The sequence below is a fragment of the Gadus morhua genome, chromosome 16 (genome assembly GCF_902167405.1).
Source record: "Gadus morhua chromosome 16, gadMor3.0, whole genome shotgun sequence".
In the NCBI taxonomy this organism is placed as follows: domain Eukaryota; kingdom Metazoa; phylum Chordata; class Actinopteri; order Gadiformes; family Gadidae; genus Gadus; species Gadus morhua.
In genome coordinates this window covers 13,865,254-13,886,521 of record NC_044063.1, presented here as the reverse complement: position 1 = coordinate 13,886,521, position 21,268 = coordinate 13,865,254, and the positions used below count along the sequence as shown (strand labels likewise).

The 21,268-nt window shown below is 46.5% G+C and overlaps 1 protein-coding gene across 2 annotated transcripts in view; it reads left to right on the top strand.

Moving 5' to 3' along the window:
• The window catches only part of rpa1 (replication protein A1), a 37,395-nt gene that overhangs the window by 602 nt on the left and 15,525 nt on the right, over positions 1 to 21,268 (top strand). The window contains exons 3-12 of one of the 2 annotated variants that reach the window (XM_030381242.1): positions 234 to 312; positions 1,116 to 1,224; positions 1,830 to 1,918; positions 2,828 to 2,905; positions 4,177 to 4,294; positions 5,047 to 5,149; positions 5,594 to 5,662; positions 5,873 to 6,065; positions 10,733 to 10,869; positions 12,116 to 12,264. In XM_030381242.1, coding sequence (XP_030237102.1) covers positions 234 to 312; positions 1,116 to 1,224; positions 1,830 to 1,918; positions 2,828 to 2,905; positions 4,177 to 4,294; positions 5,047 to 5,149; positions 5,594 to 5,662; positions 5,873 to 6,065; positions 10,733 to 10,869; positions 12,116 to 12,264 — 1,124 coding nt within the window. The remainder of the gene's footprint in view (positions 1 to 233; positions 313 to 1,115; positions 1,225 to 1,829; positions 1,919 to 2,827; positions 2,906 to 4,176; positions 4,295 to 5,046; positions 5,150 to 5,593; positions 5,663 to 5,872; positions 6,066 to 10,732; positions 10,870 to 12,115; positions 12,265 to 21,268) is intronic. The other variant, XM_030381244.1, reaches the window with a different exon arrangement.

Here is a 21,268-nt window from a genome sequence, read left to right as displayed (position 1 = left end):
TCACATTTTCCATAGGAACGGTTCCACAGTGGTCACTATCACTATGGTCTCCTCTCCTGTCATGCTTTATCAACAGTGTAAGCTAGGCTGCTCTATATTGGGGGCCAATAATGGCATATATATGTATACATATTTATGTATACATATATATGTATACATATTTATGTATACATATATATGTATACTGTATAATGCATTGGGGCAGCCTGTTTCCTGACTGTGTTTTCTCTCAGAACATCCGTAAGATGGACGGTACCAGCGGCCCACCCCGGTTCAGGATCATGATGAACGACGGCCGACACACCATGTCGTGTAAGTATATGCACTCATTTGGATTTCACACTCTGAATCAGCAGTAGTCATTTCCGAATTTCATATCGGTTAGCTTCATCATGACTTGCAAACTTGAAAAAAGCTGGTAAAAAAATTAGTGGAAATATTAAATCAATTCCAATGACATGAAAAAATGTATTCAGTTGACTGAAATACGAATAAAATATTTGATATGTGTCACTACCTCAGCAGACCTTGCTGTGTTGTCACTGCCTGTTGGTGTGTGGCTTTTAAGATACCTTTTAGAGGCATTTCAAGGTAATTATTTACCAATTATGAATGGCCAAGGCCTTTTTACTTGTCTGGTGGCCTGATCTGATTGCAGTTCAATGTGTAACAGAATATCCGTGACTTATAACCGGCACTTTTCCAAGCCGAACTTGATAAGTAGTACAAGTTAATTAGCCTGTGTGGTTCATGGTTTCGTATTGATTGTTCAACACGCCCAGGCACACGCATGCGTCACACAGCCAAAACCTTTCTGTGTTCGAGAGGGTCGGCTTAGCTCAGGAGGTAGAGCGGGTCTACTTGTGACTGGAAGGTTGCTAGATCCCTGGCTCCTCCTAGCTGAGTGTCGAGGTGTCCCCGAGCGAGCACCTCACCCTGACTGCTCCTGACGAGATAGCTGTGGCCCTGCGTGGATGACACCGCCGTGGGTGTGTGAATGTGTGTGGGAACTGTTGAAAGTCGCTTCTGATTAAAGCGACTGCTGAATGTGTATGTTAAAGTGTGGTAGTGGGAGGTTCAATGTCTGTGACGGTTGTGTCCCCCGCTCTCTGCAGACTTCATGCTGTCCACTCAGCTGAACTCGCTGGCCGAACAGAACCTGCTGGAACCCAACTGTGTCTGCATGCTGAAGAAGAGTGTGACCAACGTGCTGAAGGATGGAAGGTGGGCTGCAGTAATGGCGTTATTATGGAATGCTTTAATGGTGAATCCCCATCCTTAATTGTAGAGGGTTGGTGAATTTGTTTCACAAAACGTTACGGACCCACTCAAGTGCCAGGCGCCGGTGATGTTAATGTCCGTCCTGTGTTATCATTTACATCTACATTTTACGTTCAGAGTATTAAGAAGATGCTTTTATCCAAAGCGACTTAAGTACATTTGTCAGAAGAAAGGGAAACGACAATATCGCTGTCAGTACAGTAAGGATGTTCATAGAACCAAGGGCCAAGCACTAACAATCACCAGGTTAACCCATTCCCTGTATACAACAAAGACAGCTAGGATAAGTCGCTACACGATGCTAAGGACTATTTTGAAGTGCAAGGACGTACAACATACATAAGTGCGTACATTAAGTGCCAGGACGTACAACATACAATTAGTGCGTACATTAAGTGCTAGGACATGCAACATAAAATAAGTGCGTACATTAAGTGCTAGGACGTACAACATACATTAACTGCATAAGAGTGGGCAGTTATCTTTAAGTGTTTCAATGTGTTGATGGAGACTTGGTTTATAAAACGATGTTGGTGGTTTGTTCCCAGGCGAGTCATCATCATCCTGGAGATCGAGGTCATCACGCCGGCCAAAGACGTTCCCGGGAAGCTGGGCGAGCCCACTCCCTTCGTGGAAGGTGACGCCTTCCAAGTCCACGCCTTAACCTCGTGTCTTAGGCAATGTCACACCAAAATTGTACCGGGGGCAAAGATTTTACCGCCTACGTAATCCGCGTTCGAAAATTCCAAACCTGCCTGGCAACTGATGATCGTGTCGAACTTTGCCTGGCAACGGATGATCGCGTCGAACGATGACGTCTATTATCTCAATTAAATTAACACAAGCTGTCAAGCTAGCTAGACTACGATACACTTTAAACACTCAGTTTACTAGCTAAATTCGGTTAAACAATTAAATACAACACAAATATAAACCACAATACACTTTAAACACTAAGTTTACTAGCTAAATTCGGTTAAACAATTAAATACAATACAAATATAAATTAAAAACAAGTGTTATCTGTATTATGTTATTTCGTCTTAATGAGCGCAAACGTTTTTTGAAACCTGCCTGGCATTGGACAATCGCGTTGAACGATGACATAATGTTTCGACGCGAATTACGTAGGCGGTACAATTTTCGACCCCGGTACATTTTTGGTGTGACAGCACCTCACCACACTCTGTGTTTTATGTGAGCGGCTCAGTAAGCCCCTCAGTGGTAGGCAAGGCATATCTATAAAGCACTTTTCATACATAAGGCAGACTCCAAAGTGCTTCAAATATAAATATTGTCATACAATAAAATAATAGATAAGCAAAAAAAAAAATAGTAAAATAGATAGAAATATAAATAGAAAATAAAGGCAAAGCATTTTAGAAAGTGCAATGTATTGAAGATCAGATGAACAGTCTCTCTGGTACCCACGTCGGGACTCCAACCCAACCTTATAATAGAACGTCGGGTTGGACCTTCTGACCTTCTATTAGAAGGTGTTAGAAGGTCCCAGAGCTAATGGGGGATGTGGTCTCTTGCTCTCCAGGTCAGGGGGGTAAAGCACCACAGGCTGCCGAGCCCGCCGCCCCGGTCCGCCCCCTGCAGCCCCAGAACGGTAAAGAGCGTGAGTTATAGTCTGCCTCTTTCACCAGGCATTTTAATAGATGCGTGTTCTCCCGAGTGGCCACCAGATGACAGTGTTTGTCGGGTAAACGCGGGTAGGTATGCAGCCGGTTTGCAGCAGCAGGGGAGGGGTGTGCCTTCAACGCTGCTCGGATACGTTATGTTTGGATACACATTGCTTACGTCTTTCCATATGGGTGTGATCAAACACAAGCCTCCACATTGATATTTTATTAATGAAACTCAGGGGGTTCTCGTTATTCATTAGCATGACGAGGTTAACCGTCTCTGAATGGATCATGTCCCATGCTTCCCCCACGCGGCGATGAGAAGTTTACCTGGGAACGCTCGAAACGCTGACGAGCCGGTCTGGACGTTGATTAAAACGCTTCCCCTCGCCTCCACCACGCTCGGGCAGAATCCATAGGTAATCTAAATACCTTGTTGGAGGGACTCGAGTAGCGCAAGGTGGGGTAAATGGGCTGGAACCGGGGGGACGGGCGGCTGTGGTGGTGGATGAGGTGTGATCTGGCTGTCAGAAGGCCCTCTCGAGCCCCCGTTCCCTGGCAGGTATTCATCCCTTTTAATCTGCCGCAAGGGGATGGAGCCCGCAGCAGCACCCTCCTCGTGTGTGTGTGTGTGTGTGTGTGTGTGTGTGTGTGTGTGTGTGTGTGGCCTGATCTGGGAAGAGCTTAATTACCAGAAGTGCAGAGGTTGGCAAAGTCGAAGTGGTGGTGTGTTTGGTGGTGGTGTGGCTTAAGTGGACACTCAAACTATAATCTGCCACGTGGGAAACGCACGCACGCACGCACATGGTAGGGGTGTCCATCCAACCGACAAATCCCGCAGTGAGGCGGCGGCGGCTGCGCTCTGCAGTGGAGGGAGTGTCTCCAAGTGCGTTTCACATTTCACACCCTGCCCCTGAATCTGTGACTGTGATTCATCCTCCTCTTCCTCCTGCTGGAACATCATCTCCACCACTTCCTTCTTACCCACCTCACACCGCGTTCACACCGGCGCCCGCACGCAACCCCGCGTCACGTGTGGCGGTCGCCTGACGCAGCTCTCCGTGGTATCGCGGCCGAGACGATTACGCCGATCAGAGAGCCGCCATCTAAAGGAATTGGATCTTTTGTTACTCGGCCTCTGATGAATAATGCATGCGTCTCTCACTTCACTTCACTCTATTACTTGCTGTTCTCGGATCATTGATCTCTCTCTCGCTCTCTCTCGCTCTCTCGCTCTCTCTCTTTTCCCCCCCCCTCCCTCCAGCGGCAAACAAAGGTCCAAGCAGAGAGTTCGGGAAGAAGACCCCCTCTGCCCTGCCCAGCACCCCGGGGGGCTCCTCCAAAGTTGTGCCCATCGCCAGCCTCAACCCCTACCAGTCCAAGTGAGTGTCTGGGCCCCCCTCCAACAACTAAGGGGCCGCTGGCTCTCTGCGTATCCCTGCCATCGCGCCCTCCTGTGGGGCTCTGAACTGGAACGCAGTGCAGCACTGCAGCGACAGAACCGGCGATGCGTTCATAAAATGTAGAAAAGTTTAAAGGGATTTTTTATATATATTTTTTTTTTTGGGGGTTCAGCTCCTAGCTAGTATGTTTTCAGAAAAATACAATCTCGAACGCCTAAAGAATATAGAAAATAATGCTAATAATAATACTAGCTTTACCAATGTTTGCTCTAGTGATCTTCAAGGAGGCTTCCATCCGGTGATTTCTTTGTGCCGAGTGCTCTGATTCAATGAATACAGCAGGTTTTATTTTGAGTTATTATAAAAGAACGATAGAGAGAAACTAATTGCCATTTTAAAGCAGTGAAAAAAAAAAAAAAGTTGTAATCTTGGAACTATTTAATTCACGATGCTAACCACCCTTTAAATTCCCATTAATCTCAACGTGCTTTACATGAACAGCCTGTACCTTAATGCATCATCAGAAGAGACGCAAAACAGCCCAATTTACCCCGCGTTTATCTATGCACTCTGTGTGCCTTGGCTACGCGGAGATACTTCAAATGTGGGAAACTAGAAAAAGATATCATGTGGCGTGACCGACGGCATGAAAGAGACTCCCACGCCGCCCTGAACCCTTGAGCGTGAGTCAGACCGTTCACCGATGGGGCCTCTCTCTTCTCCTCTGCTAGGTGGACCATCCGGGCTCGCGTGACCAACCGCAGCAACATCCGCACATGGAGCAACTCCCGCGGGGAGGGCAAGCTCTTCTCCATGGAGATCGTGGACGAGAGTGTGAGTGCCGTTACCCTCCTCGTTCCTGTCGTCGTGTTAATCATCCCCGTACTCCCAGTGTAGCCCAGAGTGGGACCAGTGGGTCTCCTGGGTGTAAATGGAATGTATTTATACAGCGCTTTTTTCACCGCTCGAAGCTCTTTACAATATTGCCTAACATTCACCCATTCATTCACCCATTCGTTCGACCATTCATTCACCCATTCATTCATCCATTCATCCATTCATGCACACGTTCACACACCGACGGCGGTTTCAACAATGCAAGGCGACGGCTGGCTCATCAGTAGCGGTCAGGCGAGGCGGCTCACCCAGGGACACCTCGACACTCCTACGCTGGGAGGAGCCGGGGATCGAACTAGCAACCATCCGGTTACCAGCCAGCCCGCTCTACCTCCTGTGTGTGACGGTGGCTAACATATGGTTTGATGTTTTGGGTTGCAGGGAGAAATCCGCATCACAGGTTTCAACCAGGAGGTGGACAAGTTCTACAATCTGATCGAGGTCGGAAAGGTGAGGAAACTGAGCCTAGGTCTGACAACACACGCGCTCACTTCCCGAGCCGTCGCATGGGAAACGGGCTTCAGGCGGAGACGCTAACTCAGGCACAGCTGTCGGCAGCGGTCCCTAGTGTCTAGCAGACCGCGGTATCTTGCAAACGTACCAGAGCAACAACACTGTTGTCCTATGGTCTCCTGCCAGCGTCTATTGTTTTTGCTCCAGGTGTACTACATGTCCAAGGGCACCCTGAAGATCGCCAACAAGCAGTACTCGTCGACGAAGAACGACTACGAGATGACACTGAACGGCGAGTCGTCCATCATCCCCTGCGACGACGCCAGCGACCTGCCCGTGGCCCTCTGCAGCTTTGTGGCCATCAGCGATCTGGCGTCGCACGAGAAGGACGCGGTGCTGGGTGAGGACGTTGTCTGTCTGTCTGTCTGTCTGTCTGTCAGTCAAGATTATTTTGGTCTATATTGAATTCACGATTATTCAAATCATTATGTTTGAGTTTCAATGCATGATGCGCATTTATTCAGCATTTCTCTCCCCAAAAAACACGTGGTAACTGAGAAATTTGACATTTCTCAGTGAGGGCACATGAGAAACAAACACTGGGTGGTACTACGAAACAAGGTTCTGTGTAAAGGTTACGATTCAAAACCTTTGCACTTTCTAAGTCTTTATGCAATGTAAGGCCACTAAATTTGAAATTTCTCAGTTACCGAAATCATCCTATTGATCCGATCAAAATAACGTAAAAAAAAATTGATCCAGCTGTTCTATTTCGATATGAAATATACCATATATTTTTTTCGCACTATAAGGCGCACCTGAGTATAAGCCGCAGCAGCTAAATTGAATGATGTGTACATAGATAAGCCGCACTGGACTATAAGCCGCGGGTGCAGTGATGTTGCTAGGTACGCGTCCTGCGTCCCTGACGCATTAAAATCTGAAAGGACGCACTAAACTCACTATCCATGCGTCCCGGGGACGCATCTCATTTTCCCCATGAAAAACGATACATTGTGAACATTAAACAACTCGTATTTAATCACAGGAACTGGCCAAAGAAACCTTCTTGTGAGCAGACCGGACAAGCGCTGTTTCAACCCTCTGCGCATCTACTCGGCGCAGACATGATCCCCTGTACAAAGTATCGCGACATGCTAATTTAGCCGCTACCAAAACAACTAGCTCGTCACCGCTGATTTCATTTCAACAATTAAAAATACGAACTTCATAGTAAATAAACCCACGTTTCCACTGCTCGATGCTGTGCTCATTCGTGTCGATTATGTTGTAACGTTTTAGGGGACGTGCTGTAATGAAATAAATGAAACATAATCCGGTGGTGGTGATGAAAACTACATTGAACGGCAGCCGCCATATTGTTATGCCCAAACGGCGCCTGCGCATACATCGCGCTTCCAACGAGATCCCGTTTTTCTCGAGAAACAGGCAGAGAAGAGAGAAATTTTTCTTTGGTGGCAAAAATGCCACCAAAGAAAAATATGAAACCTATTGCAGGTCAGCAAACTATTGCAGCTGCATTTTCTGTCCCCACTACCTCTGCACTCCCCCGGTCCGCCCATACGGTACGGCCACACCAACCGCGTTAATCGCGTTAGGGGCGTCCAAACTCGGCATTTTTGCATAGGGAACCATTGGTATAGGCGCGTAGACGCGTTACATGCGTTGAAGATTCGCGTCATCTTTCTTTATTGTGGGTGGAAATAGTAACATAGTTACGCTATTAAATGCGTTTATGGAAACATTTTTAGCGAGAAATGTGCATTTTACTTTCATAATGTTCGCTCGGTGAATGTGAAGGATGTTTGGTTTGATAGTTATGACGAAGAGGGTACGCTCCGTTCACTTGCATGGACAGAGTCTCTGGATGCTAAGCAACCTCAATGTCTTGGCGGACTATTTCTCTGCTGATCAACACTACGAATGCTGGAAACACACCAGACACACCATGTGAAGTTATTTATCCCGATTATTGTTATTTATATCAGAGATTATTTAATCTAACCCGATCTTCACCCTGCTACCCTCTGGCAGGCGCTACCGGGCCACTACAGCCCGCACCTCCAGACTGCAGAACAGTTTCATCCCCAGGGCCATCACAGAACTTAATAATCACACTACACTCCTACCCTCCACCCAGCACAACTGCACTTTTGTTAGTGGTTGCACAAACAAATTTCGTTGTGTATCCAATGCACAATGACAAATAAAGTCTATTCTATTCTATTCTATACTAAACTCTTCACCAGAACGCGGTGGCGTTTGGGTTTCCTACCTCGGACTCCAGCGCAGCCACGGCCGACAACTATCTTTATTCTGGGTGGAAATAGTAACATTGTTACGCCATTAAATGCGTTTATGGAAACATTTTTAGCGAGAAATGTGCATTTTACTTTCATAATGTTCGCTCGGTGAGTGTGAAGGATGTTTGGTTTGATAGTTATGACGAAGAGGGAACGCTCCGTTCACTTGCATGGACAGAGTCTCTGGTTGCTAAGCAACCTCAACGTCTTGGCGGACTATTTCTCTGCTGATCAACACTACGAATGGTGGAAACACATCAGACACACCATGTGAAGTTATTTAACCCGATTATTGTTATTTATATCAGAGATTATTTAATCTAACCCGATCTAAACTCTATCACCCAAACACGGTGGCGTTTGGGGTTCCTACCTCGGACTCCAGCGCAGCCACGGCCGACAACTATCTTTATTCTGGGTGGAAATAGTAACATAGTTACGCCATTAAATGCGTTTATGGAAACATTTTTAGCGAGAAATGTGCATTTTACTTTCATAATGTTCGCTCGGTGAGTGTGAAGGATGTTTGGTTTGATAGTTATGACGAAGAGGGAACGCTCTGTTCACTTGCATGGACATGGACTCATCTAGCTGCGTTGGCGCATTGACGCGTTGGAAGCGTTGAACCACCACACAATGATCAAGCGTCAGGTTAGGCGCGTTACTCGCGTTATCCAACGCGAGTAACGCGTTTGGTGTGGCCGCACCGATAGAGTTAAAGTCGGTGGACTCGTCTGTAACCTGTAAAATTCATAGATTAGCCGCACCGTTATATAAGTCGCAGACTCGAAAAATGGGGAAAAAGGCGCGGCTTATAGTCCGAAAATTACGGTATATACTTTGAAAAAAATAAAAAAATTGATTTATATTAGGTTGGAGATCGTTTTACCCAAGAATCTAAATCACAATCAAAATTAGGTTGATTGCACCAGGCACTGTGGGAGGGGGGTTAAGCGGGCCACTGGGGAGAGGGGGGGGACACACCTGGGTTTGGTGAGATCAAATGAGGTCGTCCTTTATTGCGTCGTGAGTGGAAATGAAGGCACATGAGAAACAAACACTGGGTAGTACCACGAAACAAGGTGCTGTGTAAAGGTTACGATTCAAAACCTTGGCACTTTCTAAGTCTTTATGCAATGTAAGGCCACTTTATGACCCCTGGGGTTAAGATCAGTATATAGTGTACTATATTAATATACAATGTTTTATTTAGGTGTGAGTGTGAGGGATGGCTCAAGGTGAACTCCACTCAGAACGTCCAGAGGTGGAGTGATTCAATCTGAAGCCCATTTTCCTCTGGACATTAAATCCAGTAAACCCCCACGCCCAACCTCTGGCCTTCAGTGGGAAAGGTTACAATCCGCCGTCATTCCAGGACAAATGTCTCTGTGGTGGTCGTCGTTAGGGGTATTTACCGGCTCCGTCCAGTGATGGGGACGGGACACCAGGGTGGAAATGCATTGTCCCCCATTTTCCCACACAATGCTAATATCCGGGCAATGTTGGCTCGATAGCTTGAGTTATACGCCATCAGTGTATTCAGATGCATCAACAAACTTAATACAATATAAACTTGGCAATTGGTTGTAGAATATATTGTAACATTAATGTAGTCAACCGGTGACAAATTTTCAACTTCATTTAATTCCTTTTTGCAAAGCTACATAATACCTTTTCAAGACCCATACAAGGTATCTTTTTCTTTATTCAACTAAATGTTCTAATTTGTTTTACATCAAAATATAAAACCTGCTGATTGCATTCATTTGAAGGCATCAGTATATGTCTTAATAAAGTGGAGGTGATATTTAAATAAACTGCTTGTCATTTTGGTTTCATTTTAGCTCATTAAAACATCGCCGTTTCTCGTTTTAAGAAAATCAAGCGTTATTAAGAAACGTCCAAAGCTATCGAGCAAACCACTGATCACACCGGGATCCGGGATAACAGCGTCTGCTAAATGCCATAAATGTAATGGATCCTTCCCATCCAACTGCTAGTCCCATCAGCTCAAAGTCAACTTTATTGTCAATTTCAAAATATGTGCCAGACGTACAGAGGAAACTAAATTGTGTTATCTCCGACACACCGTACAATAATGATAAAGTTAGGTAAAATAAGATAAGTAATATTTACAATATATAAATTCTAAATAGTGCAAAAGCTAAGGCCAAACAAAGCGGTTTATATGTAAAATAAAGTAAATAAATTGAAATGTACAAAATGAGGAACATTATTTACAATATGTGCAATGTGCATACTGGGAACACTTGGTAAACAGTCCGATAACTTATAGTCCGATAGACTGAGCCGCTCCTTAGTGAAGAGAGCGCTGAGCTGTTCCCGGCTCAGTCCAGTGGCGTCGCGGCGTTATGAATGTATGCACCTGCAAGTCGCGGGCCACTGACCTCGGCCCCGCCTCCAAATGAAAAACCAGCCGCTGATTTCCCCAGAGCCAATTTGTGGTGGAAAAACACCGGAGCTTCCTCCGAGTGACCTAGGGTTCCCTGCCCTCCCCGATCAATATGTATGATATGCATATTCGCCCCGGTGTCTGGTGTGGAATTTTCCCTTTCTCTCTATTTTTATGTTTATTATTTTTCAAGCCAAGGACAAGAGTTCTCGTCCCGCTCCGGACGGCTTTCCTCGGATGTACGTGACTGAGCCGGGAGACTTCCGTCCGATCTCTGCCCGGGTTCCTTACTGTCTGTTCTGCCCTCCCCCCCCCCCCTTCCCGGTGCAGATGTGATCGGGGTGTGTAAGAGCGTGGACGAGCTGACCCGCCTCACCACCAAGGCCAGCCGCGAGGTCTCCAAGAGGACCTTCAACCTGATGGACCAGTCCGGCTGCACCGTGTCCGTCACCCTGTGGGGGGAGGAGGTGAGCGGGGGGCAAAGGAGACTGGCGGTGGGGGGGTGAACACGCCGGAGCTCCGCAAAACTGGGGCTAGAGCGATGGGACGAGTTTGTTGTTGTTGTTGGGATGGAGGTGGTCTTCCCCACTATCTGGGGTAGGTATTATGTTTGTTATATAATGTTAGGATAACGTGTTAGTAACAGAGTCGCACAAGAACGCAGGTCGAGACGTCGATATCCAATTTAACTCTGAATCACTATCGGCAGAACATTGTTACACTTAACGGGTGCCGTAGAGCGTCGTAAGGCATCGGAGTAACGATGCATACTAGTGTAGACTATCCATTGCAAACATAACAGTAGCATAAAGGGAACAGCTTTTGATGACGCGTTGCGGAAGGATTCCAAACTAATTCCCGTCTCGATGAATACTAACGCCCATCATAAGAGTATTTATTAAGAACTCTTTTCCATGGTTGCGTGAAGGGTACCATCACATAACTCATACCTGCCAGGTCTACCTGTCAACTGGGTGTTCATTTCAAAATAACCTGTGTTTGTGGAACTGGCTTGTGTGTGTCACTGTGAGTAGTTATTCAGTAGATTTGGATGTGTGTGTGTTTAATGGAAACTCGGGGACCTCTCGATAGCGGAAGCTGTAGCTCAGACCAGGGAATAAATACCCTGTCACGCAGTGATGAACGGACTCTGGGTTGCAGTCTCGGTGGATTTTCAGCTCATGGCCCCCGCATTTCTCCTCTCCCGTTTCCTCCCCCTTGACGAGAGGCAGACTGTTAGCCTCTTTGTTTGCTCGGCAGATCTCCCGTTCCGCAGGGAACGTGCCGGGGTACACGAGGATGTATAATTTAGAAAGAACAATCATGGTACCAAACTGCATTATGTCCCCCCTCGCCTCCTCTCTCCTCTCTCAGGACTCCGGTTAGGTCTATGTATTTGCTCTCTCATTTCTTTAATTTTTTATGGTGGGACTGTGTGTCTGTCCTTCCTTTTTGGTTTGGTTTCCTTCCCTCTTGGGGCTTCTCCATGTTGTTGTTGTTGTTGATGCTAACTCAATGTTAAAAATAAAGGGATGGAAACGTAGACAGAAACTGAAACGAAAAACGATTGCAGTAAAAGTCTTTTTACGTTGTTGAATTGTACTTGGCGGAAACAGAACAAACGCCACGTAGGAAGCTGAGAAAAAATTGGAATCGAGTTTGTTGAAGCGTTGTCGACCCTCTGCTTCTCCCGTCGTGTGTGTGTGTGCGCAGGCGGAGAACTTTGACGGCTCGGCGCAGCCCATCGTGGCCATCAAGGGGGCCAAGCTGTCGGACTTTGGCGGGCGTTCCCTGTCGGCGTCCTTCAGCAGCACAGTGATGATCAACCCGGACCTCCCAGAGGCCTTCAAGCTGCGTGGCTGGTAAGTGGGGCAGACGTTTATACACAGCCTCTCCAAAGCCTGGGGGGGGGGGGCGGGGGTCAGGTGGCTCGGTAACCTGAAGGTTGCCAGTTCGATGCTCAGGTCCGCCTAGCTGAGTGTCGAGGTGTCCCTGAGCAAGACAACTCACCCTGACTGCTCCCGACGAGCTGGCTGTCGCCTTGCGTGGTTGACTCCGCCGTCGATGTGTGACTGTGTGCATGAAGGTTAGGCAACAGTGTAAAGCGCTTTGAGTTGCCGCGGGTTAGAAAATCGCTGTTTGAATGCAGTCCATTTACCGTTTGACCAAAGCTGTACAGGCGTGTATCCGTCAGTGCATGCGTCCATACATGTGTGCGTTGGTGGGAAGCATTAAATGCATTAAAGCATTAACTTTAAAGCTGCGTACTTGTTATTAGGATGTGTGAGGTTTAAGTGCTCCATAGTCTGGTTGGTTGGGGCTGCTGCTGTCATACCTCCATGAGAATTGGGAGAATTGGATTCCCCTGTAACCGATAGAATGTGTTTTCTTGTTTTTTTTTGTTTTGCATGTAACGTGACGAAATTCAGGAAAATTATAAAAGTCCTTGTGCGAGTTAATTAGATTTCTCGCAATTGTGCTCGGTTTTTATTTTGACTTTATCTTTATTTTGTAGACGAGCACGTATAACCAGTCCTGTGTGGGCATCTCACAAGAGGTACTGTTGTATAGTGAAATGTATTTCAGCTTCTTTCAAAGGCACCGGAGCCAAATGCGGTTTTAAGATGGTCTGAGCTATCACAATTGAACAGCCATACGCTACTATTCCTCTGACTCTCTCTTGGCTTCGGCTTCTCAAAGGAATAGAGAAACAGTTTGGACTTGTGCTTTCATCTTTTCTCTGCACTCTCTGGCCATTCCTACAATTCATCATTACCTAAACCCTCCCATCCTAGCTGCTTGCCCAGACCAGAAATAAGCCAGTGTGTTTTGCACCTCCGACTGCGACACAAAAGGAAAAAGCATAAATCCTTTTCATTCGTTCTTTCTTCTGACATTGTCTGGAGCATGGACGTAGGATTTCACCGTGTGACACACGGGTGGTAGATAAAAAGGCTGTCAGTCGGCCGAAAGGGCCACTGAGGGGAGATTGCTGCGTGACAGAGCTCTGTCTCGACCTTGCCTTCAGCTCCAGGGCACATTGATTGACCTACTCCGGCCTATTGATCCTGCCCTAACCTCAAACCTTCCCTGTTCTAACACGAAGGTAGCTATCTGTTGGTTGCCTGTGTTCACTTAGCGGAATAGTTCCTCCCCTAGGGGATGAATGAATTAATTCATCCCAAGGGTTTGAACTGGCGGTCTCTGACGGTGGATTTGAAGGCGCTCCTAAACACGTGGAGAAGCCTTTGCGCCGCTACTTGCGGCACTGGGCGGTTGCTAGAGTGTCAAGGTGTCCCTGAGCAAGACACCTCACCCTGACTACTCCTGACGAGCTGTCTTCCTGTGTGGCTTACACCACTGTCGGTGTGTGAATGTGTGCATGCATGAGTGTGTGAATGTTAGGCGATGTTGTAAAGCGCTTTGAGTGGCCACTGGTTAGAAAAGCGCAATATAAAAAGTCCTTTTACATAGTCACCTTTGTGTGTGTATACCGACGCATGGGTTGTGATGAGGGTGAAGGAAAAGGGAGTGGCTAGTCTGATCCTCACTCGTTCATCCATTAGCTCCCTGGCGCTACTTTACTCCGTACCGCCTTGTGTGTGTGGAATGGCAGCCGCGTGCTGTGGAAGAGTAAGCAGTTGTGTGGAAGAGTAAGCAGTTGTTGGTTTTTCTCTTCTCTGTGGATGAGAGGATTTCATTTCCATAATGGTAGCGGCTAAATGGGCGGGCACTGCGGGGGACGATGGGGAGCGAGTCAACAGAGTACAGTTCTGTTTACCACTCGGCTGCCTCTTCCTGATCGTGTTGATCCAATGATTGGCTCATCTGAAGCCCCTGGCTGCCCTGTGAAGGCCGCGCCTTAAGCCTCAGTTCTGCCGCTTTGCACTTAAGCCTTTATCAGAGTGGCGTGTTCGTATAAGATCGGCTGGCTGTTTTGTCCGATAAATAAACGGATGAGTTTCCGAAAATGATGTCTGTGGGGTCTGATTGCTGGCGTGTCACAGGACCGTTTCAGAATTCTCAGACGGTTGATGATATCGTTCATTGACTCAAAACGTAGCATGTTTAAATCATACACCAATAACTTCATGGGTCTTCCTATCAATCTGCTTTAATTCAGCCATTTTAGTGTGTGTGTGTGTGTGTGTGTGTGTGTGTGTGTGTGTGTGTGTGTGTGTGTGTGTGTGTGTGTGTGTGTGTGTGTGTGTGTGTGTGTGTGTGTGTGTGTGTGTGTGTGTGTGTGTGTGTGTGTGTGTGTGTTTGGGCCCTCTTCCTCGGTCCCTTCTCACTTGGCCGACCCCAGATAACGATTCCTGACGCTGTGTTTGTTTATCCAGTCCTTCCTGGAGACAGGCCGGTCCTACCAGGACTTTTCTGAGGCCTTTTAGTGCCTCATAGACCTCCTCTAATTGAGCCCAGAAGTCACAGCTGACAGGAGACCTGACTTGAGCTAGAGGAGGGAGAGAGAGAGTGGTCGAGCCTATTTTCATTCAATCCAATGCATGTGGAGATTTACAGGGTGCAATAACAAGCTGACTAAACGCAACACTTAGTTTAAAAAATAGTTTTGTTTTGTAAAGGTGATGGATGTGATTTTTAAACATAAATAAATATACAAAACAATATCCTTGTTTATTTCTCAAAGTGAAACATTAATTAAACCGACGACTTGGCAACCAATTAAACACATTTTTTGGCCCTCGCCTTTCTTGATTTTGCTCAACTCTGTGTGACCGGTTTTGTCACACACATGTGGCACTTCTCGTTTATTTCTGGCCAGGCAGAGAAAAAAAGAGCTCACCGCAATCACCTGTGTCCTGGTTCTGTCCCGGGGATTCAGTTTTAATTTGATTATGTTTTGGTGCTGAGCTCTTGAGTTCTCTACAACTATTTAATGCGTCCCTGATGGCTTGGTTTGCGCTGCACCGCAGAAATCAGTCAGCCGACCCCATCCTGTATTCTGGGGACTGCTGACTACTGCGCCGTTTAATGTCACAGTAATTAGCATTAGGCAGAAGACAACTGTTTTATTGCACAGCAATTCAGAGCTGTGCAGAAGTTTGTTCGTTTTTTTTTGAGGGGGTGGCGGATGGGGCTGCGGAGTATCTGTGCTTGGCTGCCTAATTATCTTCCTACCATGTTGAGCGTTGCTTGCACACAGATTCTATGCATTAGTGCTTTCCAAGCATGACTTGTTTTTGCTCCAAATAACTATTAACATACTTTTGTGTATAACTCAATTGTGGTTTTCCCCAAGCTCAAATCCAATGTTCCGCAATTTCCCCCCATTTACATGGATAAAAGATTCAACCAATGTTGACAATCGCCACTGCCGGTCTCAAACAGGCCTCGAACTACTGTATTTCTCCTTTGTTATACCTCTTTCACTCTTCTCGTGCAATACTGCAGTTGCCCATGAGGGGGCAACAACACGTTTGGTTATGCCTCTGGTCCGGTCTCTCCAGGACGCCACGTTAAACCCTCTCCCCTCCCCTCCAAAGGGGGGGCCTTCTCGTTCCAGCTCCCTCCCTCGGCGTTAGTCACTCGGTCACTTGTGGCCAGCCTTGCCTCGTTTGTCCAGGCCTCCAGCTGACAGAATGTGTGTATGAACAGGTGAACGTAAGCCAATATTGTAAAACGCTTCGAAGGGGCCACTGGTTAGAAAGCACTTTATAAATGCAGACAAATTTATCATTCAACACACGGCCGCAGATTCTGCTGATTGTGCGCTGTAGCTAGAAGGTGGTAGGAAAGGCGGTAAAGTGGCTGTGGATCCATGGTGAAAGGTTCTGTGTTCTAACCCCGACATCTGCAGTCCTTGCTGAAGGGCATCCTCGGGCAGCGATAGAGACCCCTACCTGCTCCGTAGAGCTCGTATCTGTATCTGAAAGGTTCAGATGGTCTCTTAGGATGTCCGCCTCTGCTGAATACTTCTGAATGGTAATGGGAGGTGGGCAGCTGAAGTTCATCCATTTTGTGAAACATTTGCCCGATCACACCTCCTCTGAATCGGTAATTGTATTATTCATTATTCGTCATCTTTGGAGAGCCAGGGTGTCTTATCCTCTGATGGATGGTGCTGCTGAGAACTTGGTCTCTTGAGTTTTTCCCCCGCATGATTTGATGGGAAAGACGTATGGTGCTTCTCAACCCAAGGGGAGAGTCTTAATACATTTAAAATATGTATTGTTAAACAGCAGTCAGTTACAGTTCCTTGCGAATTATCAACAGGTGATGGAATGTTGTTATTTTTTTTATAAACAACCGCATCGCTTATGTTGACATTTAAAAAGAGAAATAACTTTGAACTGTGGTGTGCCAACACAGGATTCTGTCTATCAAATGAAAGCCCAGCCCTTTTCGAGTCACCCATCGTGTTGTTTTGAAGGCCAAGACGTAGAATGCTGCTTCAGTCAGGCTGCACATACTCCTCCTATATCGCTGAAGAATTTAACGCATTTGGCTGCAAACGTGTATTTATTTTTATTATTTCACAGAGTGTATACATTAATAACCAGGCGTGCTTACTTATTCAGTGTTTAGCTCTGGCCCGCGCTGACCTAGTTACATTATGTCGATCAAGCCCATCTGGAGACTTCTCATCCCGGTTAGTTGGTCATTATCCCGGCACATAGTTTAGTATTTGTGCGTTTGCGATGTGACTGGGTCGATCCCTTCGCACCTCGGTCATTAGTCCGCTGCAGTCAACGGCTAAATCGTCAGAAATGATCCTTTTTTGTTTCCCCTCTCTGCCCTTCTCTCTACACTGAGCTGCGGTTTTTCCAGCATTGAGAGAAAAAAAGAAAGAAAAAAGAGTGAGCTGTTTGAAAATGTTCTCCAAAGTGAATAAATCTAAATAAAACACAGACCTCTTGCGGAGCAACAAATAGTAAAACGTGGCCTGTGCGTACGTGACGATGTTTGAACAGCATTTAGACACAAAAACGTTCTTTCTACCCATTGTGTAGATGTGGCCTGAGAGATTTAGGTTTGTTTTAGACGTATAATTGGCCATGGATACGGCCTTGTGTAAATAGAGGTTGTTTAACCGTCAAGGCAAGAAAAAAGAGGAAAAAGAAACGAGAGTACTGGGAGGGTACTGGGAGAGTACCAGTGTGTGACCTTCTCTGGTGCACTGTAGGGGTGAAACAATCAAAGTAACCGATCATGGCTCTTGTCCGGACCCTTCAGCTCAACTGCTCGGACATTGCATTGACACCGCCAGTTAAGGGTTTGATTTCCAACAGGGGCCACCCATGCCAAGAATGTATGCACTCAAGATACTTTAATTTTTTTTTATAAAGCCCTCTTGCAGTACTAACAGAAGTGGAGGCGGGAGTGGTGGGGGGGCACAGAGCCTTGGCCGGAGTCGGGGACAGAGTTACGCTGTAGTATTTTAATAAGCGTTTCCGCAGCGGCTAGTCTGCACGGTGCGGATTCAAGACACTTATTTACTGTTTGCTAGTGCTAGCCGAGGTTGAGTTCAGCGCTAACGGCCAATTAGGCGCTTCCAGAGCCCGGGTTCCAGCAACACGATTGGTCGATTGGAGCTCCTTCCATCAAACCCTATATGAGAAATCCAACGTCCTATTTATGGAACAATGGACTAAACCTTTGGACCCCAATGTCCTGTGATTGACGCGACTCTTAATGTCACAAATGACTGAAATGAAGGACAAAAGCATGCTAGTGTTTGGGTCGCCACAGAGATCATATTTCCACTGAGCCGTGAGTCAACTTTACGTTCTAAGCAGTGTTTCCGCTAGTATAAATTGGTGCCGGTCGTCGTGTGACCTGGAAGGTTTCATTTTAACGTTTATTTTTTATTTTTTACTTCTTTCGATATTTGGCATCTGTGAAGCGTGCCGCTGCTGACTTAAAGTCAAATGTATCGAGAGTGTCTCTGCTGCTTGCAATGCGCATATGCCTCGTCGTGACTCTCGTCGTGAGCCCGCGCAAGTTCTCTCCGAGCCCGACACATTAACTGTAATGATGACCCCGATTTCAACCCGTCATTTTTTTTAATACATGTGTAACTTTGTAAACATTTGTTACTCAGGCCTTTTCTGCTAAATATATATGTAAGGGATAATGTATACAACTAGGGCTGGGCGATATGACGATATCATACCGTGGACGATATGAAAGTGTCTACCGGGAGAGATTTGGCCATATCGTTTATACCGAGAGGGAAAAAAAATAAAAAAAAATAAAAAGTTATTTGTATTGAAAAAACAGTTCAATGTTTACAAGATGTTTGCACTATATGACACTGCAGTTAATGACGGATTGTTCGCTACTTACTCCTTTGTAAGCATGGAAATTCAAGTTCAAAATAAAAAGAAAAAACTGATCAAATGTGAAGTATGGTTATTTTAAGCCATTTATTATTTTACTTTACTTCAAAAATACCATATCGTGATATAAAATTACTCATATCGTGATATCAGATTTTGTCCATATCGCCCAGCCCTATATACAACACCGGTCATTATCAGGAAAATAAGCCCCGACAGAGCGAACAGGACACCGACGCGCAGCGGAGCTTTCTTGCTTCGCCCTGAAGGAGCTTATTTTCGATAATGACTGGCGATGTTCTTTACATTATCCCGCTTATTACACGGCTACTTGCAAAAACGAAAAATAACTTCACATGGTGTGTCTTTTTACAATTTAATCGTTACCAGCATTGTAGTGTTGATCAGCAGTGAAATAGTCCGCCAAAGACGTTGACGTCGCTTAGCAACCGAAGACGCTGGGGTTGACAAGTTACCGGGCTACTACCCATGCAAGTGAACGGAGCGTTCCACGCCATTGAGAAGAGTAATAAAGGCCTATAATATTTCTGTTTATGGCATAGATTCCTCCTCAGATAAGGCCAATAAAGCAATGATAGGATAGTGGTGGGAAATATCAAATGACCACTGTAGCATATTTAACACAATTCAAATTGTGCAGAGAGAATTATTTCCATTGGTAATTCTGACGGAGACATTTAGATTTTCGGTCCTAATTTTTTTCCAGACAATGACCGGTAATTACCGGATGACAGAAACTATGGTTCTCTAACATTACACCCTTCGTTGCGCTCCCTAAATTTTGCTCGTACTGTACATTCGCAATAACTTAAAGACAACAAGCATTTCAACTGAACTGCAAATACCAATTATTGTACTGTAACGTGTGCGTGTCCGTGTGTGTGTGTGTGTGTGTGTGTTTGCTGCTCGATTATGGAAAGAAAACATAATCAAGATTATTCAAACGATTATCTTTGAGTTTGAAAACATGTATTTAAATCTAAATCGCAATTGAAATTCGACTAATCACCCTAGTGTGTGCGCCGCCACCGTCACACACGGTTTTCCCTGTTTCCCTCCGCCTCGATGTCCATCACGTCGGCTGTCACATGGCGACTCCTGCTCTGTCCTTGGTTGCTGACACGCCGTGACATGTGACATGTCTGTAGCGTGCCCCCCCTGTGAAGCCCGGGTCAGGGTCACTGCTCCTACAGTTGGTTATCCTTCACTCCAAGGGGCGCTGCGCCGCCACCTCGTTCCTCGGCTCCCACCCGGCACCAATCCCTTCTGCCTTCATCCACCTTCTGCCGACACCACCCCCCCCTACCTTTTCACCACTTGAATTAGCCAATCAGGTTGTCTCGTGTTATGAATAGGCTGTGTATGCCTAGGGAGTCTAGGACTTTTGTGTGGGAGTCTTGGCTGGAGAAAACAATAGCTTTTATATAAAGCAGGGGTTCTCAAAGACAGCCCAGGGCCAATTTAGGTACCCAAAATTTAACTGAGGGCCGCCAAAGGAAAAAAAATCAGGTGGGAAACGCCGTTAGCATCCCAGTGGTGAAAAAAAACATTGCTCCATGGACCTCCTTGGAGTGAGGTCAAGTGAGGTATAAATCACGAAACCGAGGTTCATCCTTTCAAAACAATGTACAGTCGGATTAAAACTAACACATTTAACAGGATTTAATTGAAAGCTAGAGAGAGTCGACTTTTCTCTTTATATTTATTTATTTTTGTTTAAATTAATGTTGGTAGAATGACGTACATCTGTACGTCATTTTGGGCCGCCAGGGATGTTTCTGCAGGCTGCCATTGGCCCGCGGGCCGCACTGTGAGGATCAATGATATAAAGAGAAGCGGGTAGTTTCGTTTCCATTGTGCGTTTCTGTCTGTTTCTAAGTGTATTGTTTGCGAGGGTTTACCAACGGACTACCGAGGTGGAGTCTGTTTAAGCGCAGCGGCACACTTCTTTTTTTTTTAAAACACCGAACCGATAAAAGACCCAAATTCCTTTCAGGGGTTAGCTCCCCGCCCCCCCCCCCCCCCCCCCCCCCCAGATTTTTCGGACCGCGAGCGAGCACAATTAAAAGCCGAGCGGTGCCGGTGTACCAGCCAAAGAATGGGTGTCACCGGAAATAATTGCTGACATTAGTCAGCAGGAGTGGTGGAGAGTGACGGCCTGCGTGCAGCCCGGGGCCGCCGACTGCAGCGCTAATGGGGAGATTTTCAATTAGTCCTGCCTCCCGTCCGTTGCAGGGTCTTGCGCCACCTGTATTTATCTTTTGTATTTACATCTCGAGCGGCCAACTACCGCAAAGCCCCCATGACTCCAGGCTCAATGGATCACCGGGGCAATTTTCAGATGGCGTTTGCCCCCACCCCCCCTCTCTTTTTCCATTTCCTTTCCCCTGGTTCCTCCCTCCCTCCCTCCCTCCCTCCCACGTTTCCCCTCCTTGTCTTCGGCGTTGCACCGCGAGCGCTGGGGAGGAAATGAGTTTCTAGTTCCAGGGAGACGGCCGTGGCCCCGCCCGGCTCCGGTCCTCTTTGTTGTATTTGAGTTTTCCGT